General features: G+C 39.1%; 1 protein-coding gene across 1 annotated transcript; it reads right to left on the reverse strand.

Annotated features, from left to right (window-relative positions):
- Window positions 1-18,134: 18,134 nt before the first annotated feature.
- Window positions 18,135-18,793, reverse strand: LOC131227375 (large ribosomal subunit protein uL15x-like). The gene has a single exon (XM_058223163.1). It carries the CDS (start codon window positions 18,723-18,725, stop codon window positions 18,276-18,278), a length of 450 nt encoding a protein of 149 aa, XP_058079146.1. The 5' UTR covers window positions 18,726-18,793; the 3' UTR covers window positions 18,135-18,275.
- Between the last annotated feature and the right edge of the window lie 4,295 nt (window positions 18,794-23,088).

Raw genomic sequence — 23,088 nt, forward strand, 5'->3', positions numbered from 1 at the left:
GCAAAATAAAAAATTTGAATAGCTCCAGCCCAAACAGTTCAAAATCTGGCCCCAAGCCTACCCAGGCCTTGTCCTTTGATGGCCCCACTTTTTAACAGACTAATATTGCTTGTGCTTGAATATGGTGTTTTTGATGTTTTAATACCTCATATATGTTACTTTGTCTAATGTGGGGGAAGTAATGAGATCAATTCCGTCCATCAGATCCCCGCCTTGTGTTTTGGCTTTTATGCCAAAAATCATATTGATTCAGTACTTGGTAACTCAGTGGGGCCCACTTTGGTGTTGATTATAAAAGCATGAAGGGGAGCAGGGTGGTTAAAGGTGTGGAGACTTGATGGGGGAAGAGTCTAAGGTGGGTTAGGACTCCACCCTCTGTGAAACAAGAGTCTTGGTCCTCACTTCACTCTCTTGTTTAACCATGACCATTGGTAGCAGTCAGTGATGGAGTGCATTTCCAGTTGTAGATGTTGCTGCCATTGGTTTTATGGTATGTGTTCTGGCAGGATCAGGATCACCACACGATTTCAATTTCTTTTATTTGTATGTTTCTCGATTCAGCTGACCATTCTTTTAGTCAAGCTGCACAACATCCCATACGAAAAATCATGCTGATCTGATGATCCTAACTATCTGATTAATAACAAGAAAAACATGTAGTTAAGATGATGTAGGACAATCCCTTTCTCTTCCAAATAAAAAACTACCAAGGATCTTTCTTCTTTTCTTTTTCTCCAACTCAAGTTAGATTTGATTTTGGTTCAAATGATCAAGACTTTGTGGATGCTTTGTTGATATTATGCAGGGGCCAAAGAGCAAAGCCATTGATATTATGCTTTGTGGGCATTCATTTCTAGATCCTCACTTCACTTCACCCTTGTGTGTGTGTGTGTGTGTGTGTGTGTTTTGTTGTACAACATGGATCAGCAAGGCGAGGTTACCAGCTTGGATCCTCCACCCCCAGAACCTCAACGGTGCACAGTTCATTCATTTTGTAAGACCCTTACTACACCAAAATCATGATTTAGGAACAGCTCTATCTTTGGTTCAGAAATGGCCTCAGCCGTACTGGATTTGGAATAGTCTAAAACCCTTCCAAATGTTCAGATCTAACAGCTTATTTGTTATACTCTCTCTCTCAGCAGCCGCTCCTCTCTTTTGTGCTAACGACGCCTCTCGAGGTCGAGATCTCCTCTCCCAGTTTCGTGATTCCGGTACCATAACCCCCTCTCTCTCTGTACAAGAAAGATCCAAGGAGCTTCAGGGAGCCAGAAGAACCACCGAGCTCTATCTCATGTCTACCATCTTCGATGCCTGCAAGAAGCGCAAACGGCAGATCAAGGCCTATGCGTTCGCAGACCCTAGCTGCCCAGTCGACTACTCGGGCCCGTTTCGCGACAATATCATATCGTTCCTCCAAGAATGTGCTGAGGTTGAGGACTACAATGTCGAAGGGATGCCGACATGGTGTAAGTTGCTCGTCAATGAGAGCAGCGGTGTCGTTGTTCATCTCTATTTCATTGAAGAAAATGTCAAGCACACGAGCCGACCGCTCTGCGATTTCTGTTCTTGCGTCGGTAAGGAATTACTGATTTGGATTTGTCACATTTGATTGGAATTGGGATTTTCTTGAATTGGAAATTGCAGGATTTGGGGTTTAAATTGGGGATTTGGGTTAGAATAATGAATTTTGAGAATCACGATGAATTCTTTTTGGCGATTCATTAACATGGCATCTATCACTGTAACCCTAACTGGATTTCTTGTGAGAAAGTGATGAATTGGTTGTGTTGATTTCCCCCCTGCATTTCTGCCCTCGACCGGACTTGGGAATTGGACTTGTGTAGGATTCTTTCAGGTGTCGTGGTGTAACCCAGATTGTGTTTGTTAAAAAAAAAAACTTTTGGATTTGGGTGGGATTCTTTTCAGCAACAAATTTCAGTTGTTGGGTGATTTTTTTCCGCTTCTATCCCTGAATCGGTTTCCTGAATTGGAGATGGGATCATGAAGAATTCCTCTTGATCCAAATCAGGTTTTGTGATTTATGTCTTTTCTATGACAGAATCTTATTTCTTACAATTAGTCATGGATTTTATTTATGCAATTAAGCTATATTGGATAGTTGTATAGCTCCTTATGTACTTGTCAATGTATTATCTTCATTTGAAGGTATAGGAAGCCTATGAACTCATTTTCAACTATATTTAGGCCTGTTTTGGAGATCAAAACACAAGATTTGAGGGTGATTTGATTAATCAATGTGGAGAGAGACTCATTTGATAGTCATGTTTTTACAACATTATATCAATTAGAATTGTGCATATTAAATAGATTGTGATTTTTACACAACAACATAATTCTTGAACCCCTTTCAGGCTAATGTCACATTGAGTTACTGAAATTGGTTTTTCCCTTTTTGGGTTTCTTTCCGTGTGGGTTGTATATTTGCTATATGATAGGTGAGGCCCGTTGTTCTTTGTAAAGCCCACCCGAAGTACATGGCTGTATATTTCCTTTTGGCAAAAAAAAAAGAAAAAAAGAGATACTGAAATTGGTTTAGTCACTTGGTGAGATGTTTCTTCTTGATAGTTGGCTTGAGGCCACTGATGAACAACTTAGTTGCTTGCAATTCACACAGAACTTTCATACAAGTATTGTTCTTTGTGCTTCTATAATTTCATTCTGGTTTGCTTCCATCTTTTATTTCATTTACCGTTGGAACATGCCTTGAGGAATTAGACACCACTTGTCGCTCGCAGATTGGTGGCTTCCCTTCGACATTGCTACCGATGAGATCATGTCGGAAGTTGCATCGATATTTTTAATTGGAGTGCCATAATGTTTTCTATGCGTTGTCCCATGAGACACATGGGAAGATTTCAAATGATCATGACCGTCCATCTGATAAGCATGGACCACGACACTCATGTTGGGATGAAGTGCTGATGTGATAATTCAACGGTGCGGTTTGAACATCATGTGTTTCTATTCTTGGCATGGACCACGACACTCATGTTGGGATGAAGTGCTGATGTGATAATTCAACGGTGTGGTTTGAACATCATGTGTTTCTACTCTTGTTTTCAACTCTGTTTATATGTGATTTATGGATGGTCAAAATCATTTGTTCCTAGTGATTATTTTGACCAGGCCCCATCATGGCCTAGCAGATGGGAGTTGATCACCAATCATCCAGGGTCATGGGGGGATCATCTTATGATAGTACTCGGCAGATGAACGGCTCTGATCACATGACCGTCTATGCCGCGCATGTCAGGGTGGGCCCATCGCCCATTCATTCTGGTTATTTTTCCCACATAAAGATAGTGCCCGGAAGATGGATGTTTCTGATCACTCACCATTTATTCGTGTAAGCCACGTGGGGAAGCCATCAGTTCATTGTTATTATTCTCTGGCCTTGGATTCGGTCAGTGATAGTGTCCAGAAGATGGACGGTTCTAATCATCTGTCCATTTCTGTATATAGGGACATGGCCAATGATAGTGCCTAGCAGATGGACGGTTCTGATTACCCTACCATCTCCGCGTTTAGGCCTCATGGGAAGACGCATGCAGCTGGAGCATGCATTGTGATGCATACAAGACAAACATAAGCGAGTTTCATGAGTCCAATGGAGTCAACGGTTTTTGATCGGACGGTCAAAAGAACTTGGTTTGGGTTTCGTGAACAGGTGGGTCGAAGATTGGGAAATAGAAAATTGAATTATTATTATTATTCACGTGGAGCTCAAGCTTTCTGGGTGAGAATGGTTGGTGGAATAAATGGCATTGAATAACGTTAGATTTCTGGGTGAGAATTATTATTATTATTTACCTTAGATTTGGATTTTCTGCATTTTTGGGCTCAATACTCTAAAATGATTTCATCGATATGGATAGATGGTAGGTAAAATTGATTTTGCAAAATGGATGGATGGTAGGGATGTAAGATACATACATCATGAAGACCCCACAATAGGAATTCACCCAAGTGGCACCCTATTTATGGATTGTGAAGGACAATGGATAAAAGGACAATTCTGGTATGAATGATGGGCATTCATAGGGGACTGAGCCGAGCCGAGTTTAAACTGAGGTCAGTTAGTGGCCGAGCTGAGTTGAGCTGATGCCAACTCGACTCAATTTGACTCGATGTACACCCCAGGCATTCAATAGATTGAATAAAAGGGAGATGCTCCCATCTACAGATGGACAATAATTTACCACCATCCACTCTCCCGACGGATGACTTCCAATGTGTGTCATGCGCATGCACATCTAACTTGTTCAGTACCTTCGCTTACAATGAGGATCACCATATGTAAAAATAAGCTTTTCCACTCTATTTACACCTTGCCCATGGCAATGAGATAAAATGGTCTAGAAAATGCTACTTCAAAGCTAAGAAGCTAGAAACATATTTATACTCAGATCATTGAATGCAAGCGTTTAAGAAAAGCAAACCTTCACAACTTCTTAATAACAAATCTCTAACAAAGTATCTTCATGTAACATATGGTACGATAAAATTGGTTATAACTAAAGTAATGGCTTAAAGAAGTATGCACAATCATGTAATTTGGTAGAGAAGGTATTCTCAATAGTTTAGAAAAGGGTGCAAAGTCACGTAATTAAATGTAGCACAACGCAACTTTATTTATATGTTTATCATAGACACTTATTTGTCTACTTTATTTTAGTTTAACCCTCATCACTACTCATAATATGAGGCTCTAGTTTTTATCTTTAGTTTACCTTGTTAGTTTACTTATTTGTGCACATATTTGTCAATCACATGAGTTAGTATGTAAATGAGCCGATTGAATCTTTGGAAGCTGAAGACCGAAAATACAAGAGGACATTGAGCATCAAGGAATGAAGAATAAATAAATCATGAGGTGCCTTGTTGACCCCAACTTTAGACCCAAAACAACCTAACTCCTATATAATCAATTCTCAAATAGAGAAACCCTTGTTTGATAATCACATAGCTTAGGAGCTCAATTGAATCATGATAATATTTAATAAATGGGGTGCTAAGCTATTATAAACACATAACCCAAAATAGTAGCTTTCGAGTGGTTCTCGATCCTATCAACAGGCTATTAATGGATCTTGATAAAATTGAAGACCAGCTTTATGCGATGGAAGAAATGGTTCATCAACTAAATAGAAAAATCTTTGAATTTCTCAATAAGATCAAATGACAACTCGATCCTATTTAATGGCCTTTTGATACTATCAACAGAGCCGTTAACTAGTTATTTTATAACTACTGCAACACGATTTATATAAAATGAGCATTCGGTTCTTGAGCATTGAGATAAATTTTTGGTGCAATTAGAGCTTAGGTGATTCTCCACTTATATCCCTCATCCTAAGCCTCTAAACTTATAAGATTCAAGTCATTTTCTTAAACTTTACAACTCTAATGAGGATTCCAACTTCAATTATGAAGATACACTTGATCTTCACAATTTTCTAGAGATTAGACACTAAGCTTATATGTATATTATTGTCTACATCCTCTAAAAAATCCATCTAGGTGAGTCCCCTTTTAAAATCAACTATCCATTAGTTGTATGATATCCCACGCACCATCCTCCCACCACCTTCGTCACCCCATTAGAGTATCGCATACAAAGTGTTTGTTCATGGATGTGGGAGCAATTAGGAAGTTGATTGAAGCTCGAGAGCACATTGATCAAGTATCTCAAGCAAGGCGTTACAAACGGGCTCAATCCAACAAGTAAGGTTGTCAATTGTGGAGTCCATTCACATTCTTTCCTTGTGTATGATTGAGTGTAGAGTTTGTAATCCAAACTCGAATAGGTTCTTGTGTAGGAATAAGCTCTTGCGTATGATCGAATTCACCAGACACAGGGGTGTATATGTTAGTTTCCATGAGGAGCCTTCGGTCGGAGTGTACATAGGGCCTTGAATTAGAATTGTATTCACAAGACACGAGTGTATACATGTTAGTCTTCATAGGGAGCCTCCGGTGGGATTGTATGTAGGGCCTTAGATTGGGACTGCTAGTGGTTGTTGGTTAGCCGATAAAAAACTAACTAAAGCCTCTTGCGGGAGCCACCAACATCAGTAGAAATGTGTTCCTCCGACACAGGAGTGTACGTGCATCAAGTCCTTATGTAAGCCTCTGGTGGGAGTGTCTGCTTGTAAAAGTTGGAGGTGAACCTAATTTAAAACCTCCGATAGTAAAATTTCGATACACTCGGAGAGATTGTATTCGCCAGGAGTGAAGTGGGCAAGTAGTTGAACTACTATATATGTGTGTCTTTGTGATTGTTATTTGATCACAATTCTATTTACGCTTTTGTATTTGATTAGTTAAATTATATGAATGTTTGAATTGAATTATAGTATAAGCACTTAACTTGTAAGCACACATAAGCTGACTATTCTTGTAAACTAGTTGCTTATTGTTGTATCTTTTGTAGTATATTTGATTAGACCTCGCTTTGATTTGGAAGTCTACGTGTTAATTACCTTATTATTTTAAATTGATTTAATTAGGTAATTAATTGTAACCTTATAAGTGTTAAAGACTTAGCCGTAATTCTAAGCTCCGCCAAGCTTATGTCTATCATGGTAAACAATCCATGCAATTTCATACATCTCCACCATTCATCATGACATCCCACTGTATTGTAAGGAAGATTGCTCATTTCAAATGAAAGAATGCGTGGCTTTCCTTCTATGTGCTAGGTGATTGCATTGGCCATTTATATGCAAAGTTTGGTCTACATCATGAATAAATGGGTGAGTCACGAGCTTCTTGCCATGTGCTTGTTTTCCACTAAGTTCACGAACAAATTATCACCCCATTAACCATCTTACCTTGAAGCCTAGTTTTTTTTATTAAGCGATGAATTGATTGTTGAATATCTGCCTCCTATTAGTCGTCTCACCGCAAAGCTTGATATTTTATTGAGTAAAAACAGATAACCATCCTGCAAATCATGATCGTCCTGTTATAAATTTCAGTCCACGCTAGGTGATGAAGTTGATTGTGAATGCCAATATTGTAAAAATTATTTATAAAATATTTTTGAACTTTTTTCTCTCTATTATTCTATCCTTAAATTATGGTTGCAATCATGTGAATATTAAAGTCATTTCGACTTAAATGTAAGAAAAATGAATCCATTTGAAGTACAAACTCTCTAATTTGCAAATCACCTAATCTTTTACTATCGATGGTTGGATAGACGTCCAATCTTCACAGATTCGGTCTTAATCGGTCTCTCTCAGCACAGGGGATCACAAAGTATTTGATTTAAATCGAGCCATATCTGGCTCTGCTAAGCTCAGCATGCACGCACGATCCAATTTCAGACAAATACACTCGTTGCTTATAATGTGGACCACACTAATAATTTATTATTTATCAACGACTATACATTATTTTTCTATGGTGCGGTCCACTTAATCAATAGATTAAGCTGATTTTTGCATGATGTGATGCTCTTGGTGGAGTCAACCTTCTAAACGAGGTGGATTTTGCACGTACATAATAGATAATGTTTTAAATATCGATGATATCGGCCAATATATCCCATGATATATCTTGTATCCTACCCGTGCGATATGAAATGCACAGGTAGTGCCGATATATCTCACATTTTTGATCTGGTGAGCATTTTCAAATCTGAATTATTATTATTATTATTGAAATTATATTAAGTTAGTATCAAATAGTTATAATTCCATTGGTTCTTCATGTTTTGGATGAAAAATCATAGAGTTGGAGCTTTGATTTCAATATCTATTGGTTCTTCATGTTTTCTATATTTTATTTTATTTTTAAAAATTTTCCTTCAACCAACTATCAATGGAGACTAATTTCAAAATATTTAGGAGTATTTGATGAAACGATCATCACATACATTTTAATTTCGAAATTTGAGTGTAGGTGGTAATATTTGGGGAAGATTATGAAAAATTCAAAAAAAAAACCTCAAATTTTCCTCAATTACCTGCATTGTTGCACTACAAACATGAAATCAAGCATATATGAAAGCTGGTCTATTGATTTGTTAAGTCCTTATTAATTTTCAAAAAATAAAAATTATTTTTAAATAAAAAACTATTAAATATATTTTTTTTTTCAAAATTTCCCTTTCAACCAATTGTTAATTGAGACTAATTTCGAAATATGCATGAGTGTTTGATGAAATGATCCCATACAATCTAACAATTTGAATATAATTGCATTAGTTTAGTTAGACAATGCATAGTAATCCTATACAAATGAAACTTATTACGGGCGCTTTTTTTTTGAAATATTATGATTTAAAAGTGTATATTAAAGTCTTTTTAAACTTTTTTTTTAATTTCATTGAAGAATTCAACCATTTCTCAAATATTTTTTCATGTTTTTTAAAAGGTATAATAAATCACCTTATACAAATGATATATCATGTGCGTATCTTTATGACAAGGATAGAATAAATAATAAGATACAGATATTTCAAATACTGGTGATAGATTTTATCATTGGCAGCTATCGGTGGGTGGTCCAACGGGTTGGTTGGATGTCAGTACATGCGTGCCACGTGAGTAATAGATGTGTGAGTGTTTATGGACAATCATAGTCTGTGGAGTAACAATATTTCTTCCGGTCGCTGCACTTGTTGGGTCTCTCTCCAAAGGATTTTCCATAAAGAATGGTGGGCTTTCAAGCTGACGTTGAATATGAAAATGACTAACGGTCAGAACGCAACAAGATAAACTGGAATACAAGTCAATCTGTTCGTTGTGGAATTCAATTGGGGTCCATCTACCCGTAAGACCCACCGTAGAGATGGTCTAGATCTACTGCCCCACTTACCACTTATCAGTTCATGGGCGACGAACGACCTTTCCTGATCCAGCATGCTGGATCAAACCCCTAAACCTAGGGAACGTTAATCACATTCACATGCACTTTACAACATTGTCGGTCTCACCCGAACTTGATCTGCTCTGCTGACGTCAGACATGTGATGGAAAGTGTGTGATATCTCTTTTTTGTTTGTTTGCTTTCAAACAGGAAACCTGACGCAACTTCCTCAACGATAACAACCCGAATCCACCGAGCTCATTCGGACTCCTCACAAATACTTCTCAAATCCAAGAGGAAAGAAAGCAAGAAGAATATAAATAAATTCTAATAAATTCAAATTTTGATTAATGAATGAAGTAAGCGAGTTCAAAACTTTTAAAATAGGAATACCAAACAATGAGAGAAAAATCAGAAACAAACTACAACTAAAACTCTTAGAATTCACAACTTACTATAAATAGTAAACTTACTATTTGTAGAGGGTCATGATGTCTACTAGTGTGCAAGGTTTTTGGATAAAAATAATAAGTGTCCTATTTGGCTTCACCAAATTGTTCTCTTAATTATTCTAAGCTCTTTTCATGTTGGCGCAACTCCTATAGCCCAACAGATGAAGAGTTATGATTAAACTAAAAATTACTATTTATAGTAAAAATGGAATTAAAATAAGAAAACAACCATCGATCCGGGAGAATTTCGCAAATCCAGCTTGCGCAACCTGGAGTAGTGGGTTGGGTGGCTAAAGTAGCTCGTTCTACCCTAAAATCATATATTTTACACTCGATGACTCATTCCGGAATGCGAGACACGCCTGATCTAAGGTATGGCGGTCTGGATCACTTCTGTCGTCGACTGGGCCTTTTCTGATATGTCTTGGTCATGAAACTGTCCACGACCCGCTCTACATCAAAATCTATATCAATCAAGGGCCTTACGGTAGACCGGTTATATGGTCCAAAAAATGACACTCAATTTCATCAGTGCAACCACTTTTTTTGTACATTTTCTACTTTGAATATTGACTTATAGACATTGGTTTTGTACCCTTATTTTGAAGTGTACGTTTAGGATAACAAGCATCACTACGTGGGAATGGTTTTTAGACCTTGGGACATAAATGGTTATGATAGATGGATGCGGATTGACTGGGAAAGCCTTTGCAGGAAACTTTATACGACCAGAGGCTAGGTGGGGACCAACATTATGTTTGTGAAAAATCCGCAGCTCATTTGTTTTTCCATAACATGTTAGGACATGTGCCCAAAAATGAGATAGATCCAAGACTCAAGTTGGCTGCATGATAGGAAGTAATGAGAATTGAACTTGTACCTACCATTGAAACATTCATACGGATACAGAGGTTTTGGATTAGGGTTTGTGTTTTCAGGCCATTCTAGTAGGAATGACTTTATGAATCATATGCATGACACATAAACATGGGTGCAGCCCACTTGAATTTTGCATATGCCTTTCTAGGCTCATGTCCTCATATGATCGAGCAAAATGGATGGATAGGATGGATTTATCACAAATATTATGGTGGGCCGGGAGTAGATTAGTTGAGACCCGGATCGATGAGGGGCCCACTGTAATGTATCCGACTACATCCACACCATCCGTATTGAAAGCTCATTTTAGGGGATGATCCAAAAAATGAAGTAGTTCCAAATCCCAAGAAACCCACAAAAGCTTTGGATCAAGATGATATTTGTGTGGTCTATTCATCAAGGTGTTTGTGACCTTATCAACAGGTTTGAGGCAAATAAACTTTCCGGTGGGATCCATGAAGTTTTTAATAGTGGGGATCCAATCAAGACTGTATCCTGTAGTATGATCCAACTAAAAGTTAAGTCAGCTTATTTATAGTATCATGACCTAAAATGAGCTTTCAAAATAGTTGGACGGTTTGGATTTAAGGTACATATCACTGTTAGCCCCCACAGTCAGGGTCCCACCAACCTAGTGGATATGGAGTCTCTCCTAATCCGCTTCCATGTGAGGATATCCATTCCATCCATCAGTTTCGCGAGCTAACAATAGAATAATATGGGTTTTCTGTGGTGCGATCCTCTCACTTTGGGCCCCACATGACTTCTCCTTATAAGAACTTCCAATTGTCATGTTTTGAATCTGTTTCAATTTTTGTTTGTCCTGCCATGAGCTTGCAAACCTTATCATGGAGTGAATTGCTCATGAACATCACGATGGGCCCCTCATAATTTCTGCTTATAGAAGCTTCCAATTGATAGGGGCACAACCAATTCATGTCTGTGATAGATGGATGCGGATTAAGGGGTTTGTGGGGCCCACTATAATGTTTTTCTTATACCGATGTCGTCCATCTGTTCGGCCAACCCTAAATTGAGGCAAGTGAAGGCTCAAGTCACCACAGAAGATAGTGGGGGTAATGATGCCAACATTGAAACCTTTCTATGGCCCACCATGATGTTTATTTGTCATCAAACTTATATTGTTAAGGCCACCCGATCTGACCTAAATGAAGGGAAATGCCAATATCAACTCGATCCAAAACTTTTATAGCTCCAAAAAGTTTTAATAGTGAGCATTCAATACTAATTGTTTTTTTTTAGTATGATCTACTCAAGTTTTAAATCTATCTCGTTTGAACAACATGGATATACCACAAACATGAGTGTGGGCCCCATGGAGCTTAGTGCTGCAAGAACTGTTAGGGATTGGGCTGCAGAATCATATAGAGATGGATCTAGGATAGCAATCCAAAGGGCACTAAGCGAACACAAAAGAACACAAAAATTTAACATGAAAAACCCTTTTGGAAAAAAATCACGGCATAAAGTGACAGAAATCCACTATGAAAGTATAAATTACAAAGAGAAAAAACTTACCCGATTCGAACAACCTCGAACCTCACCCTTGCTACACCCTTTAAAACTCCAGAACTTCTTCTAAAAATCCTTTGAAATACTTTAGAAAGCCTTAGAAATGTTTTAGAATGATCCTAAGAACTCCTATTTATAGTTTAGAAAACCTCACTTTCGCACCGACTTGAAACAGTCCAGAAATCGCCTCAAATTTATGCAATCCACACGCAGTCTGTATAACCTTTGACTAGTCGAAGCAGAGCTTGGGCTAGTCGAATGACCTGTCCTTCGACTGGTCAAAGATATCGAAAATTCGCAAATACATTGTTGCTAAACTATGAGTCGAACTTTCTCTAGACTAGTCGAACTATTCAAATTTAAGACATCCGTTAACCAACAAGAACACCCCCCGGAACCGCACAGCAAGAAATCCATCTTCGATCCAGACATGGCCCTGCCAGGTGTATGATCTCGAGGGGCCGGAGATTATACTTGGGCATAACCATATCATTTCTACGGACATAAAAGCACCACGGACTATTTGTGAGGTTAATGTTCCTGAGCCATAAAATTTGGGCACCTCATGTATCAGGTGAGCCACATATGTACATTTGATGTGGACGTGTTGCTCACCTAATGAATAACCAGGTCTTCCTTTAGGATATGACAAATGTACCCTGTAAACCACCTTACGTATGTCCCAATTCTCAAAACATGTACCACGTTGATTATTTTGTTGTAAAATATTGTGAAAGCTTATGACATATGTTACAACCAAACGCATCCTCGGTCAAGAAATATCACTAATGAGATTTAAATTTCTAAGTGGGGCAGGCTTTTATGATAGTCTTAAACAATTTTTAAAATGGTAGTAACTCATCAACCTCGCATGTGGTATTGATGTACAACTTTCCATACCATTCAAATTGTGGGCCTCATTATGGATGTAGTATATTTCTAAAATTGCACCGATCAAAATGGATGGTTAAGATTAAAATAGTGAGTAGAGATGTACATGAGTTAGCTTGGTGAGCTCACTTGATTCAACTTGGAAAGGCTCAAATTGCCTCGCTTGAAACTGGATTCGGACTATGTCAAGCTGGTTTCTGGGGCTTGAAAAAATTGCAACCTTAGTTCGAGCTTACCTGAGCTCGACTTGACTTGGCTCAAACCCCGACTCAGATCGATTGGGCTTGATGACTTGGTCATTTTGATCTTGATGCTGCTCGCCTAGTGTTTGAAAAAATGACTTAACAAAGTGCTGTTTTTGCCCTGCCCTTATATCATGGTATTCTCAAACTGCGTATTTGAGGGAAGAGTGAAGAAACAAATTTCCACAGAAAAAAAAGGCATTGTGAGGGTTCAAAAATGTAGTTGTTGACCATCTGACAGTTCAGATTTCACTTGTAAAAAACTTGGATCAACTTAAATCTTATATACAAAAGTAACCTCTCCTCTTCCTCTATATTTGGCCAGCATAAGCACCACACCAGAATCCTTGTTGGATGCCTTCCCGGACTGAGATCTTTAGGGATGATACTGTCAAGCTATTGTACCCTCCAATCCATAGAATAAGACATTGATTTCTCAATAAGATCAAATCTGTTGATTGAATGATGGACTCCCCTGAGTTCTTCGTAATAATTATTCCCCGGTCCTTTAGCCTATTTAGCTCTTAATACAGGATCATTCAAATCAGGTTTCTTTGTTTTTGGGATGGGTGAATTCTTAGCGTAGCCTCCCTGTTTTTAGCCTTAGTTTTCGTTGCTCCGTCTCCGTTTTTTTTGTTTCTTTTTCCTTTTCTTTTAGCTGTATTTCATTTCCCCTTTTCAATATAATATAGTTAATTCTCAAAAAATTAAAAATTAAAAATAAAAAAATCAGGTTTCTTTGTTATTGGGATAGGTGAATTCTTATGGATTCATCCCCCGAAGGAACCGAACATAATATTAATTTTTCATCATCCTGCTCGAGCAAGAATCAAAGGAATAAAATGTATCCATATAAAATCTAGCTTCAGCAGATTGCTTAGCCACAAGAGTGCTCGATCAGTGAGAGCTATTACACATTCTTTCAAGGATGGTTGCTGACTCTTCACCCCTACCTTCTTTATCATTGCGCGGTCATTTAGGGGCCTTAGCTGGTGATCCTGGCTGTTTCCCTCTAGACTAGACCATCTAGTCTGGGATGAATTGTAATTGATAATGACCCATTAACCAATTTTTTCCCAAAATGTCTGCTAGCTCATGCTAGGAATGTCACCTCAAAAACTAGGTAGATCTAAAACTCAAGTATCCGGCAATATTGGAAAAAGTAGCTGTGGGTGGTCCACTATTGAAGAATACTGTCTCTCTCTCTCCTTCTCTTTACCTTCCTCTCTCCATGCTTCTTCAACTTGGATTACACCCCAGTTCATTTTTAAGTTACCACCAAACAGGGACTCAGTAATTTTGCAGATCAGTATTAGTTATGAGTTCAAACGGTGTAGGGGAGAGTCAATGTTGGAATTTCCTCCTCTGAGCTTCCGAGGTTATCGGCTGACGATTCAAAGTTGGTTACTGGGTGTAATTGGCTTCGAATCGACAACTGAAATCCCTGAGTATGGTAAATTTCAACATCCACTTCCCTTTACACCGTTTGATCTCGTACATAAGCTATCATTAATGAAACTCACAATTTTCAAGACTAGAGACTCCGTTCATACTCACACAGTTTTGTATTGTCGTTAGGAGAAAAGAGATGAATTATAATGACTTGATCTTATCACAATGATAAATATGTAAGTAGCTCTACTGTTGTTTACTAAGAGTCCGATCAAAAAAAAAAAAAAAAAAAACTTAAAACTCAAACCCTCAATATGAACTAGTTGCATTGCTAGTTTATGTCTAGCCAACAACTTACAAAGTATTGGGGATAATGTTGCCAATAGTTGAAACCTTCTAAGGGCCAACCAGAATGTTTATTTACCATTAAACAGCTTATTCATAAGGTTAAACAAACCTGGATGAAGGAAAAACACAAATATTAGCTTGAACTTAGTGGGCCTGCATGAGGCTTGACATTTTCTCACCTTTTTTTTTTTTTGCTAAAGTATATATTTCAATGGGCTTATTACAGTTATTTTATTAAATATCACATATGTACCATTAAGTCATTTACTCTCAACTACAGTTTTGAGAAACTTTTTGGTCAACAATCCTAATTAGAATATGGCTGGCACTCGAAGACAAGGACAAAGCTGTCGCAAGGAGAAGATTACAGAGCGCTTCGTATCATCTTACTACAGTGATGCATCTGACTTCCATGCAGACAGATCATGCAGAGAAACTAAGGGCCAGTTTGGATACCACCGAATAAGTTACTTTTTCTACTTACAGCAGTAGATAAGTAACTTATTTCAGATAATTAGGTTTGGTTTAAGATCAGTAATAAGTAACTTTTTTACTTAAAGTTATTTAATCACTACAGATTAATAAGTAAAAAATCAAGATGAGCTACTTAAGGCATAAGTAGCTTTAAGTAACTTCGGATCTAAACGCTCCCTAAGAGGGAGGAGAAGAAACCAGTAAAGGGAACCTAACCTCAATCATAAGCAGGAGTTGGATCACTCCCAGCTAGAAGAATGGGAGAAGGAACGGATTCAAAGGGATCACTGGCAAGAGTTGGAAGGAAAGATCAGATCCGGTGGGTCTGTCATTTTAGAGGCCCCCTCATGGAAAAGGCGTGGTCCCCACAGAATGAAAGGATGGCAACAGCAACAGCAACGGAGATCAATGGTTCATGGACTACATGTCCAGTCTAGAATATAGCCCAGAAGGTAGCAGTCAGTTTTTGTAGGACGGCAAAAACAACACCTGACAGACACGAAGAGGAACATATCAAGCTCCGAACTCCAAGAAGACGACCAGAGACTAGAGCTGTACACGAGTCAAACCAAGCTGAGCTTGGCTCAGCTCGGCTCGCTAACAGCCAACCCCAGCTCAAACTCGGCTCAATCCTTGAGCCTAACTGGCAAGCTTGGCTCGGCTCGAGCGGAGTTCTAGCATGTGCAACATTTTCTCAATAAATTGCATCTTCAATCTCCCACACTTTGAATGCAAATCAATAAGAGCAATTTACAAGCATTTAACACTCACGAGCAGCATCAAGATCAAGATATGAGAGCAGTACTACAATGTAAAGTTTTTTTTTGTGGAGATTTGTTTTTTCAATCTTCCCTCTAATACCCATTTTGAGAATACCCTGATATGAGTGCAGTCCAAGAAACAACACTTTGTTGAGGCATTAGATCAAAATGACCAAGTCACCAAGCCGATCCGATTCGACTAGGGGTTCAAGCCGAGCCGAGTTGAGCTCATGCAAGCTCGAACTTGACTCAAAATTTTTTCAAGCTCTGAAAACCAACTTGACTCATTCAGCTGGAATGAATCTCCCATCTTCCAGGTTTTCTTGAAGGCAGGAGAGATCAAGGAAGTGGTGTTCCCAATGAAGAAAGGCTCAGTGGAGCCAAGGGGTTTCGCACAGAGGAATGACCTTCCGATAATGGGTTTCACGAGTCAATCAGTCTAAATTTTAGTTTATCAATTTCATGCAAGGGACAAACAAAGTGCCTTCATATCAAGTTTCATTCTGCTGAAGTATCAACTTACGAGATATGATACGCATTTTTCTCCAAGGGGGGTGTTTGGTTGCTAGCTTTTACATTTCTAGGCCTAGTAAATTCACTGGCTTGAAAGAAAAAAAAAAAAAAAGAAGAAGAAGAAGAAGTTTAGTTCACGCTTTTTGGTTGTTTTTTATTAAGGCAATTCCAGCTTCGGGTTAAGGGTCAACCTGAGCCAAACACCACCTCAAGGGAACACAAACCGCTTCTAGAACAGACTCAAATTCTAACCCGAATTCCTCTATACTTAATTGTAACCTGACCCAAACCAACCCAAATGCATATAATTTCATTCCTAACCGGACCTAACCCAATCCAAATACATAAGATTTTATTCCCAATCCAAATGCATATGATTTTATTCCCAAATGCATATGATTTCCAAACCCAACCCATTATCAAATCAGGTCGGTGTTTTCCACCCCTAGACCATCCTAACCTGAACCCAAGTTGTAGCCTAGTTTTTACATTTCAGGGAATTCCATTGTGAGCTTTAGTTGTTCCTTAAGTCACCATTCCTAGGTCTCCACGGAAAACCCTATATATCAACCAAACAAAATTTAAACATTCTTCAGGGATGACTAGGCCAATTAACATTTCCCAAGAAAATCTAAAACCCAAGAAATGAATTCCCCAGAATCTCTCACATACATCTGATTTTTTTTGGGGGGGGGGGGCCAGGAGATAGGAAAGCAAAAAATGTAAAAGGAAAAAAAAAAAACAGAATGAAAAACATCCACGTCTCATGAATGGAGTCGGTCATATCTTAAGATGTGATCACCCAAAAAAAATTAAGTTGGTCCCCTCGTAAGGTGGGCCGAGATGTTATAAAAAAGTTGAAAGTTTAGAAAATTTCATGAATCTCATCAGAGTTTTGTTCAGCCATACATTTGTTTGCTATCGCCAAACCTGATTGCCGATCAGCATGATTTTAAAGTTAGTGCACCTACATAGCATCCATTATCTTAATGGATTTCTACTAAAAAATCATAGTAAAAAAATAACAGGATTTGATGAAGAAGGGCTTGTGTGGCCCAGATGCAACCTTTTATCACCCATTTGTGGTCCTGGATGCATCAGGCTGACCATGATGTGTGTGACACATACTCCATCCATCATTTTCACCGGATTATGTTAAGACTCGGGGAAAAAAATAAGGCAGATTCAAGACTCAAGTGGGCCACACCATAGGGAATTGGTGGGATGAGGACGCAAACCATTGATTCAATATCAGTGGCAACCCAAGATGGTTTCAACGACAGGGGTCATCAACACAATCCTTACTTTTCCATGTGGTGTGTGGCCCAGTTGACTCTTGATCATGCCCGGCTCATTACAACAGTTGTAGGGAATTTGTGACCCACCTATTTCGTCTGCCGGCCCCGTTATTGATGGTGATGAATCAAAATTTATGATCATCCAACTGCACCAATGTTTTGGATCAGGCCACGTCCGTGGTGGGGCCCACCTGTATGGTCCCACCATCTTATCTCATACAAAAAACCATCTAGCCAGAGAGCGGGTTGATCCAGTGCGTACAAAGCAATAAATGGCTGTGTAAGACCATGCTTAGCCGAGATCTGGACCTTTCATTCATAAGACAGGCCAGAAACTCACGTTGTCCCTACGATCTAACCTTGTCATCAGAAAACATACGAAATCATGACCACCGAATCAACGGTTCAGATCACGTCTTGCTCAGAAAAAATCTGGATCAGCCCCCTTTAAAAATAAAAAATACCGGATCGAAATTCTTCCAAAACAGCAAACTAGAAAGAAAATCCAACTCATCGAATAATATCTCTAACATTAATAGAAGCAAAATACCAAACACTCAAAATATCCCAAAATATCCATATCCAGTAAAAATGATTGAAAATAAAAGCTCTGAAATCAAAAACTACCATTCAACGAGTGGGCCCCACCGATCACGCGGTGAGCACGACGGCCCCGCCAGCCTCCTTGATCTTCTTCTCCGCGGTCTTCGACACTAGCTTCGCCTTCACGACGAGAGGCCGCCCCTCCGGCAGCATCCCCTTACCGAGAAGCTTGAAATACCCGAACTGCGTGAGGTCGATCACGGGAGCTTGATCCGACGGTGCACATTTCGCCTTCTCCTTGACGTCTTCAGGGATGAGGGACCAGAGGCGGTCGATATTCAAGATCGGACGGTAGAACTTGTTGCGGAGCTTGTGGAAGTACCGCATCCCGACCTTCCCAAAATACCCCGGATGGTACTTGTCGAAGAGGATCCGATGGTGGTGCATGCCACCAGCGTTTCCACGACCTCCTGGATGCTTGCGGTGCTTGCCGATACGACCATGGCCGGCACTGACATGGCCGCGCTTCTTGCGGTTCTTCTTGAAGCGGGTCGTCATGGAGGAGATTAGGGTTTTGGGACGAAAGACGCAAGAGGGCGGGGGCTGGAGAAAACCCTAACGTGAAGATGAGAGCATTATATAGGAGGGAGCGGATTAGGTGTTACCCGGACAGCAGATTAGTGGCTGTTACGCTTACCGTGTGGGGCCCACGTTGATGAATTTTATGTATATCTACGCCGTCTATCCTCTTTCCCAGTTTATTTTAGGGGTTATCACAAAACTCAGATCCAAATATGCGGTGGACCACACCTATGGAAAAAGTGACGAATGACGATTAAAAACTTTTTTAAGGCGAAGAAGGTTTTGGATCAATCTCGTCCTGGAATTATTTCATTATCCAGGTCTGTTTGATATTATCAACGGGTTGGATTGAAAATTAAAATTATATATGTGTTTAAGGTGGGCCCTGGATGGTTTTTAATGGTGGCCGTTCAATCACCACTTTTTCCTGGCTTGTGGTACAACTGATATTTTGATCTTTTTGAATTTTCGGAAAACTAGCTAAAATATTCTTTAAAAGAGGATGGACGGCATGGATATACGATATATTATCAAGGTAGGTCCCACGTTAAGGGTAACCCTTTGATGTTAGTCGGGTAACACCTAATCCGCTACCTGTACGGAAACCCTAAAATGGAGATGCTTTCGGTCTGTCGCGAAGGACGATGATGCTCGATGTGTCTCACCATATTCGATCCACGTGATTAGATGGTCCCGTGATTTGAAAGTCGATGTTATCTTCTGCCTCACATATAAGCTATGGACGCATGATGAACCTTCATTGATAATTGCAACGGTTGATATTTTTATTTTAATTATTAACCGTTGAAAATTATATTTTGATTTGGCTATGCTCATATTTATTTGTTGATGGTCAGAATCATATTTAGTTGAATTTATATTTTTTTACCCTATCATTACTGAGGTCATAATATGGACGGTTCAGATCATCGTATTACTCAGCATATGGCCACAGTGGCTGGCGATACGCCCTGGATTGTCAATCGCGACTGACGTTTGGATGTGAGGAAAGTGTGACGGGGAGCAGATTAGGTGCGCCACGGCTCACCCAACATGGTGCGGCCCTGACCGTGGAGCCCACCTTGATGCATGTGTAGTATATCCACGCCGTCCATCCGTTTTTATGGCCCATTTTAGAATATAATACCAAAAATGAAGCAGATCCAAATCTCATGTGGACCACACTACAGGGAACTGTGGAGATTAACCATTCAAAACTTCTCGTGGGCCACAAATATCGCCTGTGAACTATAACTAAATTCAGGCCGAGTGCCCATCAGCCAGATAAACCGTCCATTGAGCTCATGTGGACCGCAGATGCTAACCGGGCTTTTACAATCATACAAACCCACATTTGGGCTAATTACATAGTGGGCCTAGAACTAGGACGGCCCAAACCCATCAATGGTGGACCGGGCCCAAGCTAGACTAGCCTAGTTAGGGCTGTACATCGAGCCGAGCTAAGTCGAGTTGAGGTGGGCCAAGCTCGGCTTGACTAGTCCATGCTATACTCGAGCTCGAGCTCGCCCTCGAGCTGAATATTGAAGCTTAGCTTGTTTGTCAAAACTTTCGAGTCGAGTTCAAGTCAAGCTAGTGGTTCGAGTCGAGTAGAGTTTACCTATTCTTGGCACGAGTAGACCGAAAGAAGCCCAAATGGAATTGGATATAGTCTTTCGGATCTAAACCCTATATGCTAGCTATAATTGTCCTAGGCATCTAAATTAAAGAAATTCATTCTAGATAGAGAGAATTTGTAATTTAAAGTGTGGACCGTAAATTGACCATAACTTTTTATCCAAATATTGTTACAGGACACACAAAGTTATAATTTTTTACTACCACACACCCAATTGACCTAGGTAAGAACTTTGTTTTACGAGAACACGTTGCCTTCCAATTTAAAATCATATATTAACTAACCATGTAGGTTGGATGTATCTCTTTCGTTTTAGTATATGTTGTCTTCTTAAGAATTGCTTCTAATCATGCTAAGGATCATCCTTGATAATTTTATTATAACTTTTTTTTCTAGTAAGTTTTACTAGTTTGGATCAAATTTTCAGCTTAATTGAAATGAGGGCCCTGAATTAAGAGTTGTATTTTGTTATTCAAAGCATTGTAATTTTGTTTTAGAGAGACATCAATAAAATATTATGAATTCTTCTTTATTTCTAGTGGATTTAAGAGCCATTACACTTTGTGAATTCAAGGTTCACACAATGTAGAGATGATGATGTTCTTCCAATTCTAATCCAACATGAAGGAGCAATGGCTATTTGTTGCTGCCAAGTGATGGGCCAAGATTCTTCCACCCGCGAGATTGACGTCTCACGATTCACTTATTGTTGGGCCATCATGTATAGGGGTGTGGTAGTTAGTCAAATTCAAGTTCATGTGATCCATCCATAACCGCGCCTACAAGGGCTTGGGATTCTCCAATTTAGGAGATTTAAGGGCATGTTGTCCATGATGCCCCAACACATCCACAATCTAGACTATTGAATTGCTTAATTCAAATGTGTGGGAATCCAATTGATGAAAATAATATGTATTTGCTGATTGTTGTGGAGGCACTGGGCCAAGCCTAGTTATGTAAGGCCTAACCTAACACTATAAGACCGAAGCCAAGCCTAACACGAACCTAGTATAGTAAGCCCAAGTGAGCAAGAAGAAAAAAAAAAAAAAAGTGGTTGGTGGACTACTCATGATCTAATAAATCTAAATATAGAAAAAAAAAAAGTCAATTACACTACAAATAAATATAATTAGATCACTTGTGTGATCGAGGGACTATATTTGGTTCACGTGTGTGAGTAGGATACGCGGGTGTGCCAGAGTTTGTCTAACTCAAGGGTTGATTGAATTGTTGGTATCCCCTTCATTGAGATAGACAGATTAGAGATTGAGATCAAAGATACAGAGCCCTCTTGCCCATGAATATTGCGCTTCATTTAGGTGATTAGTGAAAGGAGATGAGGTTAATCTTTCCGAATGAGTTATTTGTCCCCTATGATAATAGACTCGAGTCTACAAACTCAAGGACTTGTTCTTTCAGCATAATTCGTTGCCTATAGACACCCCATTATTAAAACAAGGCTAGCTTTTAGCTTTCAACTTCAATTCGGCCCCAACAGGGTTGCATGGATAACTAAAGGCACAACACAAAGACCATTGACGGATTGGATCAGTCCAGATTATAGGTCAGGCCAGAGCCCTGCAATAAAAAAACAAATAAAGAAATAAAGAAAGAGGGAGGGAGGAGAGTGAGTTCAGCTCCAGAGACGAAGAGTGAGAATACAAGAGATATAGTAAAGGAAAGGAAGGAAGCAGAAAGCAGAAAGAGTCAGAAAGCTTTACAAAATTTCTGCAAGCTTCCTAACCCTCTGAACCTTTATACCAATCTCACTTTTAGAGGCCAATCCTAAGTTACTTTCATTCCTCTACCTCTTCTATTTGAGAAACCAAAGCCATTTCCTTTGCAAACCCCTATATTCCCTCCCGCATATTCCATACAAGTCTAAGAGCTTTGTTTTCCTTATTTCTTTTTTTTACTTTTTCTCTTCTTGTTTTCACACACTTATATTAATAGGCTCTACTTTGACATCGCATACAGTATACTCCACATTTGACTCTTCGGAGGATCTTTTGTTTTAGAAAAATATAATTTAAATGAGTAACTGATAATTTAGTATGGTTTGTTTTTTGTTTTTTACTTTGTGCATTTTTACCTTGGTTTATTTCATTTTATTTCAATAATTTTCCTATTCACTTAAGACTTATAGGCTCATGTTATTGTTAATTCTTATATCTCGTTGCAAGTTCTCCAAATCTCCTTTAAAGACGTATGACCTGGCAAATTAGAGATGGTGATTTACACAGGCAAAAAATGGTGCCTAACTCCTTCATTTTCTATAACCGAGGCCTTTACCCATAATATACGATGCAAATCTATCTAAGAATCACTTGAGGCAATGATTCCTTAAATTCCTTGCTCTCTATGTGATTTTATGAACACTAGCCAATTGTAGATTCTCAAGCTTTATTCTTGCTAATGGCGACTCCCGAAGCATTTATGTCAATCGAATAGGTTGTTCTATTAACCTTGGAAAAGGCATTGCATAACAAACAAAAAAATTTGAGGGAAGTAAATTATTCATACCCTGGAGGTTCTGCGCCAAAGGAAACGAGTGGAGGTGTACCTGATGCGAGTGGCATCCATGTTCGCCAACCCCAAGTGCAAGGTTGCATGTGGTATAAACTCAGAAGTCCGCGGTCGATCCGCGGGGACTGTATAAACAACGATTCTCAACCACAACTAGATTTAATCCATCGAATAAAA

The sequence above is a fragment of the Magnolia sinica genome, chromosome 15 (assembly GCF_029962835.1).
Source record: "Magnolia sinica isolate HGM2019 chromosome 15, MsV1, whole genome shotgun sequence".
NCBI lineage: Eukaryota > Viridiplantae > Streptophyta > Magnoliopsida > Magnoliales > Magnoliaceae > Magnolia > Magnolia sinica.

Coding starts and splice junctions, on each gene's coding strand:
- LOC131227375 (XM_058223163.1), bottom strand. CDS start 18,725: ATGACGACCCGCTTCAAGAAGAACCGCAAGAAGCGCGGCCATGTCAGT.